This window comes from Motacilla alba, chromosome Z (genome assembly GCF_015832195.1).
Source record: "Motacilla alba alba isolate MOTALB_02 chromosome Z, Motacilla_alba_V1.0_pri, whole genome shotgun sequence".
Taxonomy (NCBI): Eukaryota; Metazoa; Chordata; class Aves; order Passeriformes; family Motacillidae; genus Motacilla; species Motacilla alba.
Window position 1 is genome coordinate 54,787,753 of NC_052046.1, and position 25,357 is coordinate 54,813,109.

General features: G+C 40.2%; 1 protein-coding gene and 1 non-coding gene across 4 annotated transcripts; both read left to right on the forward strand.

The window, feature by feature from the left end:
- The first annotated feature begins 13 nt into the window (after positions 1–13).
- HAUS6 (HAUS augmin like complex subunit 6) lies at positions 14–20,000 on the forward strand. Of its 3 annotated transcripts, none has more exons than XM_038123949.1 (18): positions 14–400; positions 1,462–1,557; positions 2,282–2,357; positions 3,341–3,473; positions 4,046–4,193; positions 7,437–7,502; positions 7,626–7,677; positions 7,871–8,044; positions 8,635–8,816; positions 9,394–9,523; positions 10,101–10,176; positions 11,923–12,037; positions 12,695–12,742; positions 13,300–13,360; positions 14,035–14,214; positions 15,062–15,197; positions 15,538–16,507; positions 19,854–20,000. In XM_038123949.1, exons 1-17 carry the CDS (start codon positions 261–263, stop codon positions 16,473–16,475), a joined length of 2,751 nt encoding a protein of 916 aa, XP_037979877.1. In that variant the 5' UTR covers positions 14–260; the 3' UTR covers positions 16,476–16,507; positions 19,854–20,000. The 3 variants fall into 3 exon arrangements, with proteins under 3 accessions (XP_037979877.1, XP_037979879.1, XP_037979878.1); XM_038123951.1 differs by having other exon boundaries at positions 3,344–3,473; XM_038123950.1 differs by lacking the exon at positions 19,854–20,000 and adding an exon at positions 17,130–19,820.
- Positions 13,083–13,213, forward strand: LOC119696226. Its single transcript, XR_005255550.1, has one exon.
- Positions 20,001–25,357: the final 5,357 nt, after the last annotated feature.

A 25,357-nucleotide genomic window follows, 5' to 3' on the forward strand; every position in this document is an offset into this window, starting at 1 on the left:
GGGTTTTTATTTTGTTTTAGTTTGTTTTTTGGGTTTTTGTTCGTTTGTTTGGGTTTTGGTTTGTTTTGGTTTGGTGGTTTTCTTTCACACCTCCCCCCCCCCCCTCTGGAGGAGCACCGGTACCGGGACTACACCTCCCGTGATGCAGCGCGTTCGGCTCGCCTCGTCTTCGGACGCCGGTGGCGGACGGGAGGTCTCGCGAGGGTAGGGGCGAGGTATGGGCGGGCCCGCGCGCGGGAGAATTTGGCGGGCTCGGGAAGATGGCGGCGCTGCGGGTGTCTTTTGCCCGCTCGGCGCCGAGAGCTGCAGAGCGCACTCACTGGGAGAGCGATCACCTCTGGATCTGTTTGCTGGCCTTGGGCTTCAACCCGAAACGCTACCATGGCGTAAGACTAGGGAGGTTAGTGCTAGTGAGAGCCGGGGGAGGGCGGGGGCGGGTGGTCCGAGCGGGGCCCCGGGTGTCACTCGGGAGCGCGAGCCGGGAGCGTCTCGCCATGGACGCGAGGGGCCCGGTGCCCCTGGCGACACAGAGCGCCCGGGAAATGCCCGCAGTGCCGCCGCAGTCCACATTATCTCAGGCTTTCTGAAGAAGTGAAACCCAGGAGTGGTGAGAAGTCCTGCTCCCCCTCGCTGTCCTGTGGGGGCTTCCTAGCGCGTGTTTTGAAAACTGGCCTTGAAATGTAACACTCTTGCCGGAGTTGTTTCGTAGCATCGTGACCGTTAGGGCGCTGGAATGGACCTTAAAAGATGACACAGATCCAGCCCCCGCTCCTCCGCCATGGGCCAGGTTGCTCAAGACCTTACCCAGCCTGTCCTTGAACACTGTCAGGGTCGGGGCATCTGCAGCCTCCCCGGGCAGCCTGTTCCAGTGTCTCACTACTGTCACAGTAAAGATTTTTTTCCCAAATACCTAACCTAAATTTTCCCTCCTTCAACTTGCACCCATTACTCCCTGTTCTTTCACTACAATTCCTGACGAAGAGTCCCTCTCCAGCGTCCCTGTAGGCCCCCTTCAGATGCTCTAAGGTTGCTATCATGTCTCCATGTAACCTTCTCTTCTCCTGAGCAGCCCCAGCTCTCTCAGTCTTTGTGGGGGAGGTGCTCCAGTCTGCTTTTCAACTTCGTGCCCCTTCTCTGGGCTTGATACTAGAGTTCCATGTCCTTGTTAAGTTGGAGGCACCAGAGCTGAATGCAGCACTCCAGGTAGGGGGGGTCTCTCAAGAGCAGAACAGAGGGGCAGAATCACCACCTTCGACCTGTTGGCCACGCTGTTTTTGCTGCAGCCCTGGATTTCACCCGTGTTGAATAGGATGAAAGGTGTATACTTTTGCATGGGAAATACAGCATTCAATTAATTATTCTGTAGCATAACACTGATTTGTAGTCTTTAGTAGCCAGTAAAAGTGCTCTGTTATTTGTCACCATAACTGCTTCTGATGTGGGTGTTTATTTGTGTATTAGGGATATGTTCGATAAACCGAACGGCAAAGCGTTTTCTGCCATTGCCCGCTTCTTGTTTATTAAGCTGGATAAGCAACGTGCAAGACAAACTTTCAAGTAAGTGTTTGGCTTCAGAGGTTACTGCTGTGCTCTTGATTAAGAATATGTTTTATATAGGAGCTGGACGGGAAGGAAGTGGTTTTTTGGGGAATACTTTAGAAGAAGAGCATACAGGCAGAAAATTTGTTTAATTTTGATCAGAATTCAGTCAATTTTGACCAGTCCGAAACCTTCTCTTAATTAGTTCTTTCTGTTACTTGGCGACTTTGATATAAAGTTTAGTATGAATAATCTACTTGTCCCATTCTTTCTGACCGAACAAAATAACATTTGCCATTTATGGATTGTTTCCAAGACCTTCAACATGGCAAGAACCTGTGTACTTTAATCTTTTTTTTATGCATTTGAATGCATAAGCTGAAACAGCTCTGTCATACAAAAAAAACTGTCTCCATGCATTGCAGGAGGAAGACCAGTGATATGAAAATGGTCAGGGTTCTGCCCTCTTTTTTTTCTCTTCTTTCTCTGTCCCAAGTTAGAAAGAGCTTCAGACAAACCTTTCTCTGGAATAATCTGTAATTAACTTATGGAAAGAAAACATTGTCATTTGACAAACCTTTATCTTTTCTTGGTCTAGGGTGTATGCCCCTCATTTTCTGGCTCGACATCAGTACGAAATCCATGTATTACTCTTGTTTTTACAGTAGTTAATTAGGAATCTGAATATTTGAATGTGTTTTGACATGGCATTTTTTTTTTCCTCTCTTCCTTTTTAAATGAGAACTCAATCTGGATTCACAAAACTATCAAGTCCTAGATTTAGGAAGCACTGCTGTCTGTGGCTAAGAGAAATTGCAGTGAGTATTACGAAAAGTGGAAGTTGATGCTCTATTCGTTTCTGTGACCTTATTCTTTTTTTGAGGGAACTGTTTCATATCAGAGTTTTAAATAATGAATTTTTTATCAAAGAATTTAGTTTTGCCTTGTATATTCTTTCATATAGTTTATCTTGGACTTCCTTGAGGAAAAGATGTTGGCATTGGGGAATTTAGAAGACAGAGATCTAGTTGGGTCCTAAAACTGCTGTGGCTTGCTTTTGGGTATTTGATTAAATGGAATTCTAGAGAGTCCCTTAGCCCTGGGTTCGAATAACTTCCTTCAGCTTGAGGGTTGTTTGTTTAAGTTGCCTGGGAAGGTGTTTCTTATTGTGAAAACTGACTCAGATGCATGAAAAAATTAATAAAATTTTCTTGCATATGGGAAAGGGGCTACAATGTAAGGCAAGCTTTTTAAGGATGAAGCAAAAATGCTTCAAGTATGGTTGGTTATTATGATGCTTTCTTATGCTGCCTTTGTTTTAATGATTGTTCTAAAAATCTTGTCTTTACGTTCCTCAGCACTTCAGTATTTTAGTAATAGTGTGTAAGGTGAAAACCAGGGATGCAATATCTTTAAATATGATTAAAGTACACTGATTCATGACTTCAATAGAAAATATGAAAGAAAACTTGAATGTATTTTCAAAGATAGGCATTAATAGGCGTTAGGAATGAGGTGGGCACCAATTTTTAACATTTATCCAACAGTGATTTCAGTCTTTGCATTGAAGCTACCTTTTTGTACAGAACTGAGTGAGTGTTGGGAACATAGGAAAAAGCTTTATACTCTTCTGCTGACTACAGTATGTGTTAACAGGGGTGAGCAAAGTCATTTAGCTTTGCATCAGGCTTGCTGTTGGGTAATCTGCAGCATTTTGGTATGCAGACCAGTCTTTGATTGCTGTTGTTTATGCTTTACTTCTCAGATTAGTTTTGTGTTTAAAATTATTGTACTTTTTTAGCAGCAGAAGGAAGTAAATCTTCCACGAATTACGCCTTCCACGCTGATTTGTCCTGGTGGTGCTAAATTTGTTCATGTGTTATACCGTTTTGCAAGATATGTAATGATTGAGAACATGAAAAAGCTCTCTGTAGGTAAGCTGTTTGGGACAATAAAAATGCTTCATATGTTGTGTTTGTAAATGTATCAAGTCCTTTATATGTGAAAGGAGATTTAAGGAGTTCTTAGTTGGATGCTCAGGTCAGAGTCTTTCACAGGGTTCTGTGCATTTGCACAGAGCTACTGCTGATAGAACAATGCAGAGGTTTTACTCTCTGTTGTTTATGGGTCTTGTTCCAAGGTTCACCTGTGCAATGCTCTGCACCATTACCCACACAAGCAGTGGTTTAGTCCAAAAGTATTGTATTGGATGGCTACACTATTTTCTTTCTTGGAACTTGAGGAATTCTGAAGGATCAGATCTGTCTGTTCCAGCATCTTGTATTACTGTAACCTAACGAATATAGAGAGGGAAGTGAGAGTGAGGGAATGAAGATGTATACAACAGAAAAAAAGGCACAAGTGGCAGTACACTGCATGCTGTGTTTCAGTCCAGGTAAAAATGAGCATCTTGATTTGTGATTCTTGCAGTTTGATCTAGGTAGATTAGGAAGTTGTCCATTTGCTAAAAGCAAATAATCTAATCCAAACCCTGACTTCTGTTTAGGCACTGGTATACCTTTTGCTGAAGCTGTAATGTGGAGACCTTGGGATATGTACCTAGCAAAAGCAAGACACAGAGTTGCATACAATAAACTGCTGCAAATTCTTCAAAGGGAAGACTTTGTTTTTCAAGAATATAGGGGAAAAGCACGGTAAGTAATTAAAAGAAAGTGAGTCTTCATAAAAGCTGATTTTGTATGTGTTTTTAGAAGGATTTGAATAGTCTATATATGCTTTACGTCACAGAACTCATTCTGTTGAACTCCTCCCATATTTTCCCCCTTTACTTTCTTTCATCAGTAGTTCTACTGCTTGTAGGTCTTTTGTGAAGCATAGTAGTCTAAAAAAATGAATCATTTAGGAGATGATATATGTTACCTGGGCATTAAAATGGTCTGGGAATTCTACATGTACAGCAGTACGGTTTCTTCTGAAGGATCATATCCTAAAATACAACATTCTGAAGATGAAACATTTGGTTTTGTTTATTGACTGCAAGACACATTTTATTTACTTAAACCTTAATTATTTCACCAAAAGTATGCTATTCTTAGTTCTTGTTTATGGTAAACACTCCCAGCTTGAGAAATGTCATGAGCTGGAACATTCTCTGCAAGCATGAAGTTATGTATCAGCAGAATTTACAGAATTTGTGTGAGATAGTTTACATGACTGGAGCGCTGTCATGGACAGTTGTGAGTTGTTTAGTAAATGGCAGAAAAGGGCGAGGGGTTGCACTGGAGGTAGAAGAGCAGTGTCAGTAGTATGTGTGCATGTAGTATAGCTCCATACTAGGAGAGAGAGGACCGGTCATGCTTCATGCCTTTGGATAAAGGTTTAGCTGACTTTGATTGGGTTTGATTGACGTTGGTGGGTTTCTGCTGACCTTGATTCTTACAGAGGACTTCAGCTTACCCCTCACTCTCACTGGGAAAGTAGTTCCATGGTGCATTAGCAATGTAAGAAAGGGCAGTACCTAGAGGATGACTTTGTGATGCAATCACTAAGTGTGCTGAGTAGGAGCGGTACTCTCTTGAACTCGCTGTGTGTAAATGAGAGAAACAACTCCTTTGGAGACGTTACAGGGCTTTTATGGTCACTGCAGCCAAGACTGTAGAACTTTAAATGCAAAGGAATGCGAGGAAGACAAGAAGAAAACTGATGACACTGGCCTTTTAATTTGAGTGTGTTTTCACTGGCCTAGGCAACTGTAGGAGGTATTTTGTGGAGAGCAGGAAAGCTCATGAGTAATAGGATACTTTCATAGATCCTTGCTGAAGCTCATGTGTGATCCATCTCCTTAAGTCAAAAAACAAATAGGTGCAACAAAGAACCAGCCTAATTAAGACAGTGTAGCAAACATATGGAATATAGAAAAGGGAACTGACTCTTAATACACAGATATGGAAATATTTCTCAGGTGTGCAGTGATGTATCTAGGAAGGCCTAAGTTCAGCTAAAGCTCCAAGAGCCTGCTAAGAGCTTGAATAAAGAATCCTGTAGTATCTTATTAGGAGGTGGAAGTGCATGGCGGATTTTGGTCTGCTTCTGAGCAAAATAGTAAGTTGTAAATCTCACAGATGGGGATACCCAAAATGTACCTTGTCTTAGGCTGCATGGGTAAGATCAGTAGCCCAGTCTCTGTGCCAAGAAGCAGTGGGGAAAGAGGCAACAAAACACTGATAGCAGAATAGGGTAAAGCAAAGGTTTCATTGCTTTCTTCCAAGGGCACAGAGATACTTACCTGACGTTGTTTCAGAACATATCTGTCTTTGGAAAGACAGAAGGCTAGTTAAAGTGGTGAGCCCAAAGGGTGACAAGTGCCTCAAAGTAACTCAAGTAACTGATCTATGAGTGGAGTTCCTATGAGGCTGGTGCTGGGTCTTCTTAAGGAATATGGATGACAGGCTTGAATACAAACCCACCCAACTTGCAGATAGTGCCAAACTGTGAGGATTGAAGATACTGCAGTGGGGAAGCATTTCACAGAGAGACCTTGCTGTGTCTGGAGACTTGCCCAACAAAAATTGTGTGGGGTTTAACAAAGACCAGTGTGAGGTCCTGCACCTGAGAGAGAGAACAGTCCCAGCAGCAGCACAGGTTTGTGGGTGATTAGCTGTGGAGTAGCTCTGCTAAAAAAAATCAGAAGTGAGAGTAGTGTGTGGCCATAAGCTGAGCATGAGTCAGCTGAGGGTCCTGGTAATCAGGACCAGCAGCAGACCATGTTGTATGGGAGTGAGCACTGGTCAACAGATGGTGGGCAATGGTATTATGCATCACAAATTTTTCTTCACATTTCCTTTACATCTGTGTTATAGTATTTTTATTTCAGTTATTAAACTGTTCTTAGCTCATAAATTTTACCATTTTTCAGATTCTTCCTATTCTGCTTGGCTAGGGAGGTAGGAGGTGAGTGGGGAGCTGTGTGGTGATTGGTTGCCGGCTGGAGGTGGCGATTCTAATGCCACATGTGGAATACTGTGTTCAGTTTTGATCAGGCCACTTGAAGGTAGAGAATGAAAGATGGGAGATATACTAGCAGAGGACTGCAGTGGATTAGAGAGTTTCAGAGTGGGAAATGTATGAGTAAAAGCTGTAGAAATTCAGTTTGTTTAGCTTGAAAAAGGCAATGCTAGGGGTTTAGTCAGAGTTTCAGTATGTAAAAAGTAGTTGTAGAGAATGTGGAGATACTCTTCACGAAGGTGTGTCCTTACAGGACAAGGCAGCAGGTGTTTTGGGGAAAACTTCATCTGGAGATTTTTTAAAATCTCCTGTGAGAACAATTAAACTGAGAAAGGTTGCCCTCAGAAGTGAAATATTGTAAATATTCAAGACTTAGGTTTGACAAGACCATGAGTAGCATAATTAAAGGCTCTGCTTTCATTGAAAGGCTCAAAAATACAATTTCCAGAGGCCAGAGTCTCCTAAATGTGTCTGATTCCTGTAATTCTGTGTCTCCTGTGATCTTGTTTGGGAATTGTTACTACTGTTCACTGTTTGAGTGATACCCTTCAAAAATGTAATTCTTTATAGTTAGTTGTTTTTTCTTTTTTCATTCTTGGCACTCTGAAAATCCTTTTGAATGCAGCATGATTTAGGCACCCAATTTTTCTGAAAATCAGACTACTATGTTTTTACATGCTTAAAATGTCAATAAAAGCATTTTGACAAAAGAGCTTCTGTGGTCCAGCTGCTTGTACTCCAGTATTCTGTTCTCTGGTGTTTTGAAAGTGAGGGATTTGTGGACTGGAGCATTTCTGAATATATTTGTAGTTCACATTGATAATAGATACTTATGGTAACTTCCTTACTGCTGCTGGGATGAGAAATAATTGGTGGTTAGTAACTGTAAGCAATTCTGATAAGCCTGTACTAGCTGTTGAATTTTTTCCTAGGGTTTTAATTACAGAAATAAGGCGGACAAAGTCTGAATATGCAGTTGTGCAGGAGCAGTTTTGCAGGTAAGTGCTTTTCCTAGTATTTAAGTTAGGATGTATGAAATAGATTAGATGCTCAGTTTTATGAAATATGAACTGTAATTTCACTGTAGTCCACTTGATCTTCTGTTTTGCATGTGCATATAGGATGAAGCAAAATTACCAAAACAAAAATGACAGAACTGATAGAATTCAGAAGGTGAGCATTTTGTTCCTGCTGTGACAGTGTGTTAAATTCTAACATTTCTGCAACACCTGCTGTCAGATACTGTTATTTGCACTTGTCTACCTGTGATTATGCTTTCATCTGCCTTCATGCTGTTTTGATACTCTGTTGTTATAAGTATTACAGCAAACATTTTAACACAGTGTTTTTCTACTTTCCTGTTAAGGTCCGCAGTATGTGGACACTTATAGTGGAAATGCTTACATCTCTGAAAAAGGAAAAGGAAGTTGTGGATTCTGTACTTGAAGACTGTGTTAACCCATGTATTCTAGACGGAACTGAGGTTGTTTTGAGTGTTCCAGCGTTGTTGACTTTCAGAATTGAGAGTAGCATACATAGAGTAAGTGGTTTTTGTCCTTGCTGAATTGCTCATCTGCTTTCATTTTGTCCCCAGGGATGCAATTAAATACCTTAAAAAATTAAACAAGTACCTTAATGGATTATTAGAGGTAATTACAGAAGGATGCATGAAAAATGTGTAATTCATATGCAGAGATTTCTTATTATAGTGCTGTTTTGTATTTGTTATTTCTAACCCATTAACTTTTTCAATTTACTAAATACATTGATAAGTCTGCTTGATTATAGTGCTTGACTTTTTTGTGGTTTAGACATTAAAATTATGTTGACTGTTTTATCCGGTGCTTCAACTAGTTGGCTTCTGTTTCCTATCTGTAGTAAGTATATGGTGTTGTTCAGTTATGGCATCGGTGCTGTTTGGGCCATATCTTTTGGGGCAGTGGTCAAACAGAATACCTCATTGTGGGTGTTTTCTGGGCTAAAATGTATTTTTTGAAAAATGAAACTATCAGGACCTGAATCTAAGTATAAAGTATACAGTGTCCTGGCTCTTGACTACCGGAGACATAACTTTCTGATACTGGTACTGTTCACTAATTGTTTTTTTTTAATTGCTTGCTCTACTTCAAGTTTTGTACAGGAAATTTATATGAAGATGGAAATCTGAATTTTCTAACAGTTATTCAGTTGCTAAATGAAGCCCTGATGACATTGAGAGATGAACGTTGTCCATGTGAATTAAAAGAACTTCACAGAATTGAGGATGTGGTTACATCCTACAAGAATGCACTACAGGAGTTGAACACAAAAAGGTTGGGAGATTTTCTCTAATTGCTTGTTCTTAAATGGTAGGATCATATCTACTGGAGTCTTTTCTAGAAAAATGTTACAGCAAAAACATGTTGGTTCAGTCTTATGCCTCTGGGAAAATTAGTGTTTGTTCTAATTATTTATGTAACTTTTTACTGAGATTCTTCTCTAGTTAGTTTCAGCTTTTTGCCTTTGTTTCATTAATATTTTGGTCTTTGTTCCTGGGGATCTCATTTGCTTGCTGATATGATTTTTGCTTTTATTTGTCTTGTTGCATTAATAAGTCCTGAGGTTTTTAAAACTTTCATCTCTAACTGGCTTAGGGAAATTTAAAGTGTTAATTGTGTATATGTTTTAGTGTAGTTTTTCCAATTCTGCTGTAAGAAACATGAAGACTGCCTAGCAGCAGCTTTTTTGGTTGTGAATTTCAGTGCTTAGTGTTTGCATAAATGCATGAATAAATTGATAAATATCAAAGATTTGTCAGGATAAGGGACAACAGGTAGTACTTTCCCTCTTTATGTAGAATTGTTATCTCTACCAACAGGTGTCTTCATTTTCCATGTTTATATGTTACAGTCTAAGAAGAAAGCAAGACCATTGTGAGCCAAAGCATCAGTCTCTTCTCAGAAAACAGGAAATCTGGGAGTCTAAGTGGAGAACAATTCTTGGCCAGTGTCCTTTTAATTTAATCTTTAAAGAGGATCTAGTGAGTAGTATTCGTTTTATCTGATTCTGGGAAAGAGAAAAGGGTGAAGGTGAGAGAGGACGTAGGTCTAGGCTAGTATATTCTGTTAAAACACTTCAGCTTTATGTGTAAGGTTAGGGGACTCACATAGTGCAATATACCTGATTCTGCTTTAAGAAGTAAGGAGAATACATGTTTCTTAAGGAGAATACATTTCTTAAAGAGAATACATTTGAGTTTGTTTTACTGATGTATTCACTGGAGATGGTAGATCGGCATAAGAGCGAGCAGATTGGTTTTTGATTTGTTTCTGTCCATCCCCCTGTGGAAGCTGAGCATTTTGTATGTTTAGTCTGAATATTTGCTGGTTTCTGTTTTCCCCTTTTAAAGTGATGTATTTGATGAAGGAGCAATAATTTCCATTTTGACGCTTACACTGACAGAGGTTATACCCTTATGCTACCCAGCAGAGAGAGGAGAAACTTTATGTTGAGTCTGACAGCCGGTTTGCAGGAAAGTTGTTTTAAATAACTGTCTGTTAATTGCTGTTGATAAACTGACTTTTTCTGTCTGCTTATGTAACTTTTCCTTTTGAAAGCAACCTGCTTCATCGCTTCAATCTTCTGGTTCTTCAGACGAAGATGAAGGTGGTGTCTTTTATGAGTCATTTACAGGTGGGTGAACAGGAGAAAATTCTTTTCCTTCTTCCCCACCACCACAATTGTTAAAAATTATGTGGAGTCAGAAAGGCTCCGTTCTTGCATTTGCAGGTGGTCTTTGATAGTCTGTGGTAATTGGTTCTGAAGGACTCTGCCAAAATTGCCTTGCATTTTTTCGACTTTGTGTCTTGGAGATTCTCTGGAGCTTGGCAAAAACCCAGTGCTGAGCTGTTTGATATTTTGTTGTTCTTGCACAAAGGATATTGGGACAGATGTCCATGTACAAAGGTTTATTCATCGATTCTAGCGAGTACATTCAGTCTAACAGTAAAGGTTACTTTGGGTTGGAGGAGTAACAAAGAGAGAAAGAAGGTAAAACTTCTCCCATTGACCATCTGGGAAATGAAATTGAAGGTGTCCTCCCATGTAACTATCTTTCCCTGGTACACTCTGGAATACTTTATTCCTTAGTAACTGTGCCATTTAGTCAGGACCTCGCTTGATTTATGTTAGTTGCATTCAGTCATCACAAAGTGATCAGAGCTCACTTTGATCAGGCATGGCTTTTACACAAGCTAATTGGCTGATGATATTTTACTGTGTGACCTCACTTTACTTATTGACCAAGTCTTGACTGTCACTAGTACAGAGGGAAGACTGCTTGAATCATGTCATTTGGAGTTCCTTTTAGGAAAAATGGCATAACAGAGGTGTATTGGAATTTCAAGACGCAAAAAAATCATGGGAAGATCCTTTTGGTTACAAATGTGAAGGTACTGCTTCAGCCATCTGATTGTATGTGGGTATAAGGCTAGAAGCTGCCAAGAAAAAGCTACAGAATTGAATTTGTAACATAGTTTGCCTTAAAAATTTAAAAGATTTAAGCACTGTACTATGATGCTATGAGCTGGTAGAATCAGAAAGCTTGAGACAAATTGTGACATTCTCTCTGTGGTTGAGATTCATTATCTGATAATACAGCCACTGAGAAAACTGAACTTGTCTGTTAATAGGGTAAAATCCAAAAGCAAAATACTGACCTCACCTAACTACTGGAAGTGAGCTTGGATTTTTGATATGTTGAGTTGAATGTGACAGGAAATGCCATTTGTCCCTGCAGAAGCTGAAATTTAGTATTAGTAGAGAACTACTGAGGTTGAGCTTTGGCTGTGTATTCAAGATGTGCCAGAGTTAGTACATTGTTCTAGACAGTCCATGACTGAGCTATGTGCACCTCCAGTAATGTTCAAAACATTTACTTCTTTAACATTTACCTATGCAAAGCTTCACCTTGCTTGGACTGAGGCAGCAAGAGGGATGAGTTTATCCGTAGAGATATTATTGATTAATGCAGTTGGGGTAAAGGTGTGTGGAATTGTGCTTTGTGGAATTGATGTACTGTGCAGTTGAGGTGTATGTGGAGAGAAGGGGATAATGATGATGTGGCTGGGACTGTAGCTTGGAGGAAGGTAGAAGGTCTGATTGATATGTGCAGGGCAGCAGATAGAATCATGCTTCTTGAACATGGGATCGGGAACAACAGAAAGCGATGCTGGCTGCTAGGGGCATCTGTTACTACAGGTACTGCTTGAGCAAAAGGATTGATATTACTATCCTGCTTATGTATTAATTTATTTTTCTTGAAGTGTAAAATCCATCCACTGTGTAGTCTACAGAAGTAGTGTGAGTGAGCTGTGCCACATGGGAAGCCTAAGTGAAGAAAATGGAAGCAATACTAAAACTTTTGGGTTGCTTTTCTAGATAATTATGACTATCATCATGAAGAATGCCATGATGAAAGTGATGGGTCTTTGGAAACCACCACTGATACAACTTTGGAAACCACCACTGATACAACATTAGTACCCTCAAGATGGTAAGCCTAATGAGTATTTGATAAAAAAGTAGTAGAAAAATTAGAAGTTTACTTACTGGACCTGAGTATTTTGCATCACTTGAGTCTTAGTGGAATATTTCAGTAGCCCATTCCTTATATCACAACTACTTGCTTTAGCAAGATAGTCGTAAAGTAACTACTGCTTTCTCCAGCTGATGACAGATTGATCAATTGGTTGCTGCTGAATAGGAGGAGTAGCAGTCAAATTGCAAGGTTTTTGTCTTGCTTTCTAATTATATTTGAAGACTCAAGAGACCTATGGAGAGAGCAGAAGCTTCTGTTTCTCAGGCTAAACCTTCTCTACAAGGCTTTTTCCATTACTTTTCTTGAGAGTTACAGTCACATTGTTCTGTAGCTATTCCTCCTGCAGTACCAGCAAAGGGTTAAACCCAAAATAATGGTATCCTTGAAGGGTTTTTTCCCCTTTTATCATTTGCTTAGTGCAGGAATATTTCGTGACCTCTTGAATAATGCTGTCTTTCTATGATTCCTACAAATGTTTGAACGTTACCTACTAAGAGACCAAGGGAGTTAGCAAAGGAATGCTATTCATTCTTAGACATCAGTAGATCTAGTTCCATATGAGTCTCATAGGCTCTCAAAGTAGCTAACAATGAAATCCTGGGTTTCTTTCAGTGACTTCATGCAGCATGGAGGCTTGTCTGCTTCTGTGGCTACAGACAGGTAACATCAAAAACATTTTAAGGTGTGCTTTCCCTAGCAAGTGATGACTGTACATTTTTGAGAGCTATGCAATTGGCACAGAACTTTTTAGAAGTGATAGAGCTGAAGTTTTTGGTAGCCAGGTGATTGTTAAATATAAAATTTACATTGTAACAGACTTGTGGATGCCAGAAATGGATCAGATAAAGACTAAGTAGAAAAAACAATGTTGTCAACTGTGCAGAAGACTTCCCAGTTATCTTTTATAGTAGAATGCAGAAGACTTGTTTACAAGTTTATTGAAAAATCCCTTCTTTTTCTGTGTGCTAATTGATAGCAGAGTTTATTAATTTACTCTTTTTGGGAGGCTGATACACAGCTAGGGCTAAAGCTGCTCTAATTGTCACACTGTTCTCCCTATAGTAAAACTGCTTTCTGATGACCGGGACGAATTGAGGGAAATCGTAACGGACAGATACGGAGCACACAGTGTATAACAACCTTCTAAGATTTGCATTCCAGTTGTTTAATTTGTCTCTAAAATTGTTGGGTTTTTTTTGTCTCTCTCCCTTCTTGAGGAGCTCATCGGTGCTGTCGTCGTCAGAAGCATCCGAAAATGGAGACCTGTTAATTAAAAATGTATTTATCTTTGAAATAAGTCAAACTTATGACTTGTCCTTTTTATATCGGTTGAAACTTAGACTTCGTGGGAAAAGGTTTTGGGGGTATTTTTGGGGGGGGCTTTGGTTTGTTTTGTGAGGTTTTTGGGGTGGTTTTTTTTGTTATTTTTTGAGCACTATTTTTACACATTTGAGTTGGTCTGGCAAAACTGTAAAAGCTAACTCTCAGTGACTTAACTAAGCTTTAGGAAAGAACAGTAGGAAGCAGGTGCCCTTGTATCTGACTTCCTGTATAACATACAGTGTGTGACTGTTTCTCTGCTGAAACAGACTTTTGATGTAGGCAGTGGTCAGAATTTGTTTCTTTAAGCTGTAAATGAAATTTAAGTGTGAAAATGTGGGGTAAAAGCAACTTGGATGTACAGTTGTCCACTGCACAACTGTTCACTGTACTATGATCTGGGTTGTTGCAAGTGAGTTATCTGTGTTGTATGCAACACCTATCCTAGTCACTACTTGGGTCCTACTTTGAGTACCGTTGTAAAAATATTTTGGTTTTAGTTAGAATTCCAGACTGAAATATTTTTGTTGACTAAACACTGGGGCCATTACAGTTCAGAAATTTTACAGCAGTCTATGCTAACATCCTTTATTGATTTTAAAACTGCTAATAATTCCTTTCTATTCCTGTAGAACTTGAATACTTGTGTGGGAAATAAAAAACCTGTGCCTCAAAAAAACTTGAAAAATGGAAAGGAAGAATTCCCTACTTCAGAAATGGAGGAGAATGCAGGTGAAAATGTTACCCAAACAAAGTCTCCTGTGAAAAAAGATGACCTTCTTGAGAAAGCCAGAGATGAACTGGCAGAAGAGGTTAGGATGTAATTTTTGTTTGTTTTTAAGTAAACGATCACTAAGTTTGGAGAAGAAGTCACTAATTATAAAAGAAAATGTCTCTTGTAATCCATTTACATCAAAAGGTACCTTTTCCTGCTAGGTACTTATCAGTCATAGAGTTTTAGAATGGACTGTTAAAGCACACTGAAAGCACGGAGTTTGTGCAGGTGTCATACTTGAAAGTCATGGTGAAGTGAATAGTATGTTCAGTAGAATCATGGTATGATCAAACTTAAGTCTGTGAAGTGCACTGCATATATTCAGAAACAAAAAGAACTGTTGAATTGTTAAGTTATACAGGTCAAATATTTAACAGGGACTTGTTAATTTTAAGCAGGAATGTAATTATTTTTCCTTTTAGGTATTCTATTTAATAATTGAGAAATTCCTTCACAAGGGATACTGTAAATTGTGCCACTTCTTATTTTGGAAAATAAATTGCATTTTTAACTGAAATGGTAGTTGTTTTTCATCTGCTAAAATTTTTGAAACATATGAATATATTTCTAGTCTTCAAGCTTATGCAGTTCTTGGCTAATGTCTTAAATATATTTTATCTGAGCGCACTTTCTTATTTGAAAGGTGGATTCATAGATGATGAGTGAACTGAGAATTGAATCTGATTTCAGTCCCTTATCTTCATTTTGTGTTTGTAGCATACTATGGTCATTGTGAACCTAAGTAGTAAATAACAGAAAAGTTAAGATATTCCGAATTCTCCAGATGCTTTGGAAAATGAAATTTATTTTTAACCATAACTGACAGAAATGAAGAGGTTATGATTTTGATTTCTTAGAATTTGCTGTTCTCTAATATCCTACAGATTGCAAAGTCAGTGATGTCTGAGTCACCTCACAGTGGTGAAGAAAAAGGAATGACATTAGATGATCTCATTAGCTCACTGTCTTTTAACCCGTTTTTAACGAAGAATAAAATATCCCGAACTCCAGAAAATCTGCGTGAGTTTGACATTCTGTTTTTATAATGCTCTTTGGCAAAAAATGCAGTTACTTCATTGACTTGTCACACAAGAAAAAAAAGATGATTATTTCAGTGATGTTGCATGTTTTTCTAATGGCTCACTCTACTACTACACAGTAGACCTGATAAGATATGAATACTTTGAATTTGATTTAAGAGATTTTTTTTTTACGTAGAATTCCCTTTGTGTTCGGGAAACATAAACAATATAAAGCAGCTATACATATTCCCTCTTGGATTGCTTATGTCACTGAGGGGACAGAAAAAAAACAGACTGATTGGAAGTACTAAAATTTTACCTTGGTTTGTTCCATTTAGTTACTGAAATTAGAAGTTCGTGGAGAAAAGCTATTCAGACTAAGGGCTCATTAGACCCAGAGCTGTCCTCAGCTGAAGTGGTGACGGAAGAATCTTCAATGAATGCTACACCCAGTATGCAGGAGGAGGTGGACTCTGCCTTTGTGTGCTCTGAACCTGTGTCTCCTGTATCTGACTTGGGTCCTCCTGTGTCAGGAAAGAAGCCTCAATTGAATTCTACAGAATCTAGTTCTCAGGACCAAGTGAGTGTAAGTCATACATTTGAATCTTCGGATTCAAAAATGTCTGGAATTCAAGAATGTGAGAGAACTGAATCAGAGGAACCAGATTGTTCTGCTTTGAGTCAAAGTTCTGTAGAAGATCTAAGTCAGACTTTGCAAAATGTAGCGAAAAGTATGAATGTTCCAGATACTTGTTTGAAAAGTAGAACAAATACACTATCTTCAGACCACTGTCGCAGTTTTCTAATGGATAAGATGCCGTGCTGGAATGTATCTGCATTAAATTCTGTCTGTCAGAAATCTGCTGACATAGGAATATTGGATGAGACACTTCCAGAATGTACTGGCTTGGATCCCAGCATATCTGCAGACTCAGACTCCGTTTTTTTTACAATGGACAGTGAAAATTCAGTGGATGGCTCAGAAAATAATGAGGATATTAAAAAATTAGATATGCAGTCCCTGTCTAACTCACACGAAGTGCTAAAAAAGACTGCATCTGAGACTGAAGAGGAGCTGCATCAAACACATAATGGAGACAAATCTCAAAGTTATAGAGCTAAACTAAGTATGGTATCAAAAGGAGGAGAGGAAAATGAAGATGATCCTTCCATGGATGAAGAATTCACCAAGATGCCATTGCCAAACTCTCCTGATGAAAGCAAACATTTCCTGTCGTCTTTGCTGGTATCCTGTCAACAGATGGATGGTACATGAAGTCCCATTAGACTTACTACAAAAATTGAAGGGTAAGTGTCTGTGTTCTTTATGCATCAAGATTTTGTCCATTCTGTCACTGGCTATACTACCATGAATAACCTCGGAGTAGTTGGACTGTGCTGTGGAAGTGGAGGGAAACAAATTATTGATATGCTTGTTCCTCATGGAGGATGGGACATTAAAAATAAAGGAAACATGCATCCTCTAGTTCTAGAGTTCTATCAAACATCTTCCAAGTACAATAAAAGATGTTCATCTGACTCTGCTGTAATCTGGAGTGGTTTAAAAAAAATCAAAAAAGCCACAAAGTGCACTAGCTGCAATCTGCAGTTAGATTTTGAATAGTCTGAACTTAGATTTTAAGAATTCACAAAGATAGTTTGAAGTTTTGTGTTTACTCTGAACAAATTTGGCTATTTAGAAATAGCCAAATGTCATTGTCATTGTGTTATATGTCATTGAAACTTCTGTGAGTTCATTAAGGTATTGATGGAACTGTCCTGCATTCCAGCCTGCCTATCCGCTTATCCCATTTCCAACAGAAGTGTCAACTGTTTAACCAGTATTGGAGTGTTTAGTTACATGTGAGGTTAAATCATTGAAATGCATTGATAAAGATGAACTAGTAATGGAGGACTTCCATGAAAACAGATGGTGTGCAGGGATGTGATGAGGCAGGCCACCACCCACTTGGAATTGAGTCTGGCAAGGGATATCAATGGTAAGTACATCAGCAGGAAAAGGAAGATTAGGGAAAGTGTGGGGCCATTGTTGAAGCAGACAGGTGATGGTGATGGAAGACACAGTGAAGTGTGATGGAAGACACAGTGACGGTGGAATTAGTGAATGCTTTCTTTGCCTTAGTCTTTACTGCTGAGGCTGTCCTTCAGGAATCCCAGACCTCAGAGGTAAGGGAGGAAGGCTGAAGAAAGGAGGATTTGCCCCTGGTCATAGAGGGTTCAGTTAGAGGTCAGCTAGACAGACTTAATGCCCGTAAGTCCACGGGCTCCAACAGGATGCTCCCATGGATGCTGAGGTAGCTGGCAGATACTGTTGTTAAGCCATTCTCCATTATCCTTGAGAAATGGAGATCAGGAGGTGCCTGTTGACTGGATGAAAGCCAACATTAATCCATATTCCAAAAGGGCAACAAGGAGGAACTGGGAAACTACTGGCCAGTCAGCCTCAACATCGTCTCTGGAAAGGTGATGGAAGAGATCATTCAGGAGATCATCACTAGGCATGTAGAAGAAATGGTCATCAGGAATAGTAAGGATGGATTCGCCAAGTAGTCAGGATGGCCATTGGGAGTAGACAGGTGGAAATTGTACTTTATCCATAGCCTTCTCAGATGACATGGCAGGGTGGTTGGCTAGGGGAGAGCAGTGGGTATTGTTTGCTATTAAAGAAACTTCCCAGTCTGGCCATTCATGAGCCTCTCTGGCAGTGACATTCCCAACATCAGAGACTTTCACTGTTGGGAGTGAAGCCCCTTTGCAGTGGGTGGCTCCAGTGAGCTGACAGGTGCCCTGCTTGACTCCTCACACAGCCCACCCTCACATGCAGTCAGACCAGTTTCCTTGCAGGTCCCAGGTGTCCCCTAGCAGTGTCTCAGATGTCTCAGTCTGTAAAGCCATGTATTCACAGTGCAGTAACACAGAAACAGCTCGAGCTGGTGCCTCTGAGCAGGACCCCCAGCAAAGGAACCCCAGATCTTTTACATCTTCAGTCTCCCCGCATGCAAGTCTTGATCTTCCTCCTGAGTCTTCAGCTTCTGTCCCTACTCTGTGTCTGTCCACCTAGATGGTGTCACCAATCTTCATCTCCTTTGTTATCCAAAAGGTAGGCAATTCCCAGCTCCTGATGTGTCTGTCAGTGTCCATTCACCTGACTGCTGTCATCCATATTCATTCTCCTTATTATCCTGAAGTTGGGCAGTTCTCAGGCGCCCACCCAGAGCTCAGATTACATCTCAGTCGCTTGGGTGTCCATTTGCATGGATCAGATGGTATCAGCACTACCTTAATCTCAGCAAGGGTTTTGATACTGTCTTCCATAACATCCTCATAGGTAAGCTCAGGAAATGTGGGTTAAAGGAATGGACAGTGAAGTGAATCAAGTACTGACTGAATGGCAGAGCTCAGGGAGTCATGATCAGTGAAGCAGAGTCCAGCAAGAGGCCTGCAGACAGTGGTATTCTCAAAGGATCAGTCTTATTCAATTTGTTGATTGTAATCTTATTCAAATTGTTTGTCAGTAATCTGGAGGAAGGTATCAAATGCACCCTCAGCAGGTTTCCTGGTGACACTAAACTGGGGGCAGTGGCTGATCCACCTGAAAGCTCTGCTGCCATTCAATGGGACCTTGATCAGCTGGAGGGCTGGGCAGAGAGAAACCTGGTGAGGCTCAACAAGGGCAAGTGCCAGGTCCTGCACCTGGGGAGGAACAGCCCCAAGTGCCAGCACAGGCTGGGGCTGACCTCCTACAGAGCAGCTCTGTGGAAAAGGACCTGGGACTCCTGGTGGATCACAAGCTGTCCTGAGCCATCAGTGCCCCTGTGGCCAGCAGGTCGAGGGAGGTGATCCTCCCCCTCTACTCAGCCCCAGTGAGGCCACACCTGGAGTGCTGTGTCCAGTTCTGGGCTCCTCAGCACAAGGGAGACAAGGAGCTACTGGAGAGGGTGCAGTGGAGGGCCACAAGGATTGTCAGGGGTCTGGAGCTTCTTTCTCATGAGGAGAGACTCTGGGAGCTGGGATTGTTTGGTCTGGAGAGAAAAGACTGAGAGGGGATCTCATCAATACATAGAAATATCTCAAGGATGGATGTCAGAAAGATGGTGCCAGACTCTGATTTTCAGTGGTGCCCAAATAAAAAGCAAGGAGCCGTGGCCACAAAGTAAAGCACAAGAGGTTCCACCGTAACTTGAGCCAGAACTTCTTTACACTGAGGGTGGCAGAACTCTGGAACAGCTGCCAGGAAAGGTTGTGGAGTCTCCCTCTGGAGACACTCAAAACCCAGCTAGACACATTTCTGTATCACCTGCTTTAGGTAACCCTGCCTTGGTGGTGGGGGTTGGACTGGATGATTGCCAGAGGTCCTTTCCAATGCTAGCCATGCTGCGATTCTGTGATTTAATGAAGTACTTGAAATTTAATATAAACTAGGTTCAAGGAGCAGTGAAATTTATTTCTTTGTGCAAGAAAGGTTTCATTTAGAACTGTAGCTGTGTTGCTAGCAGCTGATGGGAGCACTTATCAAATGGTACTTAGAGTACCATTTCATATATGCTTTATTAATACATGTGGAACAACTTCGGTGTTTCTGTCTTAATAGTTGCATACTATAGAGTGCAAAATAGCATGTTTTCTCTTTCAGATAAGAGAACAGTTGAGTTGGAAGCTGGGCATGAAGGAACTTTCATCAAGATGGAATTTGTAAAGCAGCAGCATAAGCAGAGCAGTGCATTTATGATTCACTTGAGTGTGTAGCATCTTCTCCAAGCATTGTCTGCATTGGGAAGTTGCAAGGAGATTCACTTGTCTGCTCTGACACTGCCAGTTTCATATCATTCACTGTGGATTTCTATATACAGCACATCACTTATATAAAGAACTATACTTTCTTTTTTAAGCATATTTTGAACAGCAGATGTTGAGTAAATGGCATAACCCTAGAAAATGGAAAAATTAGATGTCAAAGGAGAAATAGTGAAATCTGTTAATTTGCTCCTAATCCACCTCTCATACCCCATCCCAACAGATTGAAATTTTTCTTGGTGCTCTACATTCCATTGCATTCATCTCTCTTACTGAGACCTCTGGTCTATATTGCCATCAATTCTACCTGTTGATAGAGGCTGTTCCCTTTTTCTAAGCTTCACTGGAGTGCATATTTCTTTAGCTGTATTACCAAGTAAATGCTTTACACTAAAGTTACAAAAATTTATTGCTCGTGGTAGTGTTAATGCTACTTGATATTAACAACTGACATGCGCATTTTGTTGTGATGTAAAAGGTAATAGAGCCTGGGGTAATGGGAGAAAATACATCTCTAGATTCCAAGAGGTAAACTTAATATTGTAAAAATACTGACTCCTAATCTAATGTGTTTAGAGGCATTGTTAAATAAAGTTGTTTTTCTGTTCTGGACTGTCTTCTTCCTTTCTTCCAAAACAGTTACCTTGGGTTTTAAGAAGAAACTTCGCCTGTATTTGACACCTTCCTTAAAAAGAGAATTTGACAGGCTCTTTGAAAAGGCATGTGGGTGGTTGAGGAAGCTGTAATATTTATAATGGCTGTGTAGCAGGTAAGAGGGAGGTGCTGCTTAATAGCCAAAGGTCTTTTCAAACCTAAGTTCTATGATCCTGTTACCACCTTAGCTACTGGCTCCCTGGAACAGGCCAGCTGTGTTCTGTCCGCGCCTGGACTCTAGAGCTTAGCACTGGTGATTTCACAAACATTGCCCAGGTAGCTAGATGGGCTGTAAGCTAGCTACATGTAAGAATGTGGATAATATGATTGTGGCTTATCTTAAGAAAAGTTAAACTGCATTTTGTGTTGTTACTGCATTGACAGTTTGGGATTAAAAAATGGCATTTAAAAATTCTGAGTTTCCTGTGAAGACCTGGCCTCACATTTTGAGTTGCATATAAAAGCAGAATCTTTCCTCCTTGCAGTTGAATATAAATGATTTTTGTATTGTAAGTAGTAGCTCTTCTGTCCACTGGTTTGTGTTGGACACTTGGGTCGTTTTTGGTTAGGCTTGTATTGGAAACCCATCATAATTAATTTGAAATTCTAGGTAAAATTCTCATTTAGAGCAGTAATTTACTCATTAGTAAGGGGAAGTTGAGAACAGCAGGGTATTACAAGCAGCCAGAAATACCACTCTATCTGTATTTCTCTGACTTCTTTAAACCTAGGTATTTGCTGAAGATTAATACAGTATTCCTAATGTACAGTGTTAAATATCTTGAGATACCTGTCAGAAGTTCTTGCCTATTAAGCCTGGAGAAATTCAGTTTCTTACGAATTTCCTGATCAAAAGATTCCTTTGTTCGATTTCCTCAAAGTACATAATTTGGGCTTCTGAAGTTAGGTGCACTGTATTTTCACTAGCTGAAATACAATGCAAGGTACAGTACCTTGCTTTCCTCTCCAGAGGAGAGTATGCTGTAATTTTGTGCAGCACTGCAGAGCAGCCAGTATTTCACACTTTGGAGTCACCTATTATTCCTCCATAAGCTCCAAAAGGATAGAAGGATAGCTTTATGAGCTTCTGTATTCCTTTGTCTTTTTTTTTTTTTTTTTTAACTTGGGAAGATTATACTTAGGTTTTCTTGCCAGAGCTTATATGCATTGCTCACAAAGGTTTGATGAAGTGCCTGGAATATTTTTCCTCCAAGTTCTATAGTAGTTGTTATATCATGAGCAATGTGATACACAGAGAGTTGGGCCTGTTCAGTCTCAAGAAGAATCAACTAATAAGGGAGCTCATCAGTGTCTGTGTCTGGGGGGAGGCTGTCAGTGGATGGGTCCAGTCTCTGCTTGGTTGTGCTGAGCAGTAGTACAAACTGATGTGCAGTTGGTTCTGTCTGAACATGAGGAGGAACTTCTTTACTGTGCAGTGACAGAGCACTGGAAAAGATTGTCCAGAGAGGCTGTGGGCTTCCCTCACTGGAAATACTCAAGACCCATCTAGATGTGATCCTGTGCAATGTGCTCTGTGATGAACCTGCCTCAGCAGGGAGGTTGGACCAGATGACCTGCTGTGGTTACTTCTGGCCTGACCCATTCTGTGATTGTGATTGTATCAAGTGTTATGGTGTCTGGTAGTAGCATATCCAATAATCAATTTGTAGCTGTGACAAAACATAAATTGCTCTAAAGTTATATACAGGATAACACATAACTTTGCAGTCTGTGCTTTGTATGTTCCCTCTGTACTAAGCATGTATCAGTCTATTTTTATTGAAAAGTAAATCTGAAAGAATGTTTGAAATGACACTAATTCACTGGGCATTGAAAAATGCAAGTACAGTCCTGTGAATTAATTTCTGCAAGTAATGGGAGAGAGTCAGAAGGGTGAAAACTACAAAATTAGTGAGCCCCATACCAGCCACTGTGAATAAAATCAACTCTACCCCAGCCAAAACAGACTGGGGGAAGATGAGATGAATAGGGACTTAAAATACGAGTACTTAGATTCATTTCAGACAGAGAGTCTTCTAGTAAGCCTGAATTACATTCATGGCTTGATAGGTCTGGTTCAGTCTTCTGTGTTGCATCATTTAGAAAAACTGAGGCAGAACTTATTCTATTGGTAATGATGGCAAAACACTGTAGGAGAGCTCTGTCTTACCTCCTGCCGTGCTTAAATTCAGCTGGGTTAACTCCAGTGGGGCACTGTTTGGAGGTAGTTCTTCTGTATGGGAATGCATTCAAACCATCCTCGCTGGAGATATATACCTACACTTCAGTCTATGTGGAGCTGTTCCGCTGTGTCTGCTGGATTGTGTATGGGCTTACACCTGGGGAATTCTGTGTTACTGGCAAAAAGCACAACTGCAGAGAGTTTTTGTACCTTTCTGTCTCTATTGTGGGCATTTTATCACTTCTAAATAAGATCTTACTTTGGATGGTGCTTTTCTGTGGCAGAAACACTAGCTTCTGATTCATTTATGTCATTGAAAATGTGAATCTAATCCATAGTCACACATCGTTTATATGTTTCTGGCAGTCTGTCTATTAAAGCTGTATAGATTTTACTAGTTTGCATGTAGAAATACCAGTCAGAGAAAGCTGTAGGAGAGTTTCTCATATTTATTATAAAGTACTCCAGGAGTCAGGGACACAATCATTTTACTGGTGTTGGGACATTATTAATTGTTTAAATAGTTGATTTATGAGATGTCTTTTTTTTTTTTTTTTAAGGAGTTCGGTAATGACACAAGTAGAAACAGTCATTGTTCCAAGAAGCTTTCAGACTAAAATCTAGTGAAGAATCCTGTTGACCCATTTATTCATCCTGTTGAGATTCCTCTTGCCTCTTGATGGCAACGCATGCAGTGGGTGTATCAACTGCTTCTCCCTCTTGTATCATTTGCAAACTGCCTGAAGGTGCCATGTATCCTATTATATTTGTAATTTATAAAGCTACATATAATAGCTTTTACCCCATTTCCCAGTCATTAGGATCACAGCTGGTGGTGGCCCTCTGACTGGACTTTGTGCCACTGATGACAACTCTTTGAGTCCAGCAGCTCAGAACATTATTTATTTTGCCTCAGGGTCACTTACCTGGCCCATGTTTCCATCAGTGTGTTGATGAGGTTCTTGTGGGTGACAGTGTCAAAAAGCTTACCAAACTCAAGATATGCAGGATCTACTGCTCTGTCCCTCATCCTATGGAAGACTGTACCAACCCAATCTTCTTGTAGAAGGTTTTCAGTTTGTCCAAAGCATGATTTCCCTTTCATGTTGACAGCTTCAAATGGTCTCCTCCAGCTCACTTGACAGCCAGTGTCAGGAATTGATTTTCCAGGATTATTTACTCAACCATCTTTACGAGGACTGAGGTTGAAATCTTTCTTGTCTTTCTTGAAGACATTAAAGATGTTCACTTTCTCCTAGACATAAGGAACCTCTCTTGGTTGTCAAAGCCTTTTAATGACAGAGAGAATTGCCTCAAAATTACATTACAATGCTCCTGTATTGTTTGTGGGTACTCCATGGACCCAAGCCTGCCATTTGTTTAAGTGCTTCCTAACCTGTTCCTCTTCCTTGACCCAGTCTTTTCCATTGATCTCAGGGATATGGGGTTGCAGAAAGCTAGTCATACCACTAAAGACCAGGGCTGAGACTAAGAGTCAGTGGTCACACGTTCACTTTCCAATGTAGTTTGCGTAGTAAGGGAGCATGAACAGCCAGTTCTTGCAAATCAAAGCTGTAGATCTTGAGGAATGATAAAAGTATTCATGTGAGCCAAGAATGGTTTCTTGGGGGTTGACCAGCTGTGCTGTTTATCATTTTAGGCAGGTTTTCTGCAGTAGGAGGAGCAATCTGTGTGTTAATACCGGTCAGGCAGGTAAGCTTTAGTCATCATTTATCTCTAAGTCCTCTCCCTGCCACTTGAAAGGTTTAGATTTGGAAGCCTATATTAGTCATCAGTTAATATTTCTTGCAACCATTGTTTTTCAGTTAGTGGGAAGTGCTAGTGATTAGAACATCGTGACTTTATCACTTAAACAGGACTTACAGTTTAATGCTCTGGCAGTAATTTTTTCACTTAAGTGAAATTTTTTCACTTCATTTTTTCACTGCATAAGTAGGAGGCCTAAATTAATACCTTTCTGCATATTATTTCAAAATGGAAATTTTGAAAATATTTACTGAATAGAAAAAAACGTACCTAATTGTAAGACAAGTGGATTAAGAAAGGATGCTGAAGACACCTTGTCCATCTGACAGTCCAGGTTACTGCATGTATGGTAAATGGTCACTTAAAGGGGACTTAGGAAAAGGATCCTTAATCCCTGTGAGATAAATGACCTTCTTTTTTCTCTCTAAGTAATTACTCCAGAAGTAACATCACATTGTCTTCCTGTGGGATAAAAGTCCCAAGATAATGGGAACAATTGTATTTGCTGTTGTTTAATGTCCTGAACTTTTCACCAGAAGATGGCAGCAGGCTGATGTTAGTCACAAATATTTCCTCTGCTTTTAATGGATAAACGTGGATATACTGTGCTAGATACTTGAAACCAAATAACTTGTCAGAGCTGACACCAAGAAACCTGACATGACAAAGTTTTGCCTGTGAAGCCTTTTTGTGGATTTCTAGCTCTGGCTGGCTGCTGGTCTGCAAGTGCTCTGCAAGTC

Excerpts from the sequence above, each read along its gene's own strand:
- HAUS6 (XM_038123949.1), top strand. The coding sequence starts at position 261 with ATGGCGGCGCTGCGGGTGTCTTTTGCCCGCTCGGCGCCGAGAGCTGCA. Across the intron at positions 401-1,461 it reads CATGGCGTAAGACTAGGGAG|GGATATGTTCGATAAACCGA; the intron begins GTTAGTGCTAGT and ends TTTGTGTATTAG. Across the intron at positions 12,038-12,694 it reads ACATTAGTACCCTCAAGATG|TGACTTCATGCAGCATGGAG; the intron begins GTAAGCCTAATG and ends GGTTTCTTTCAG.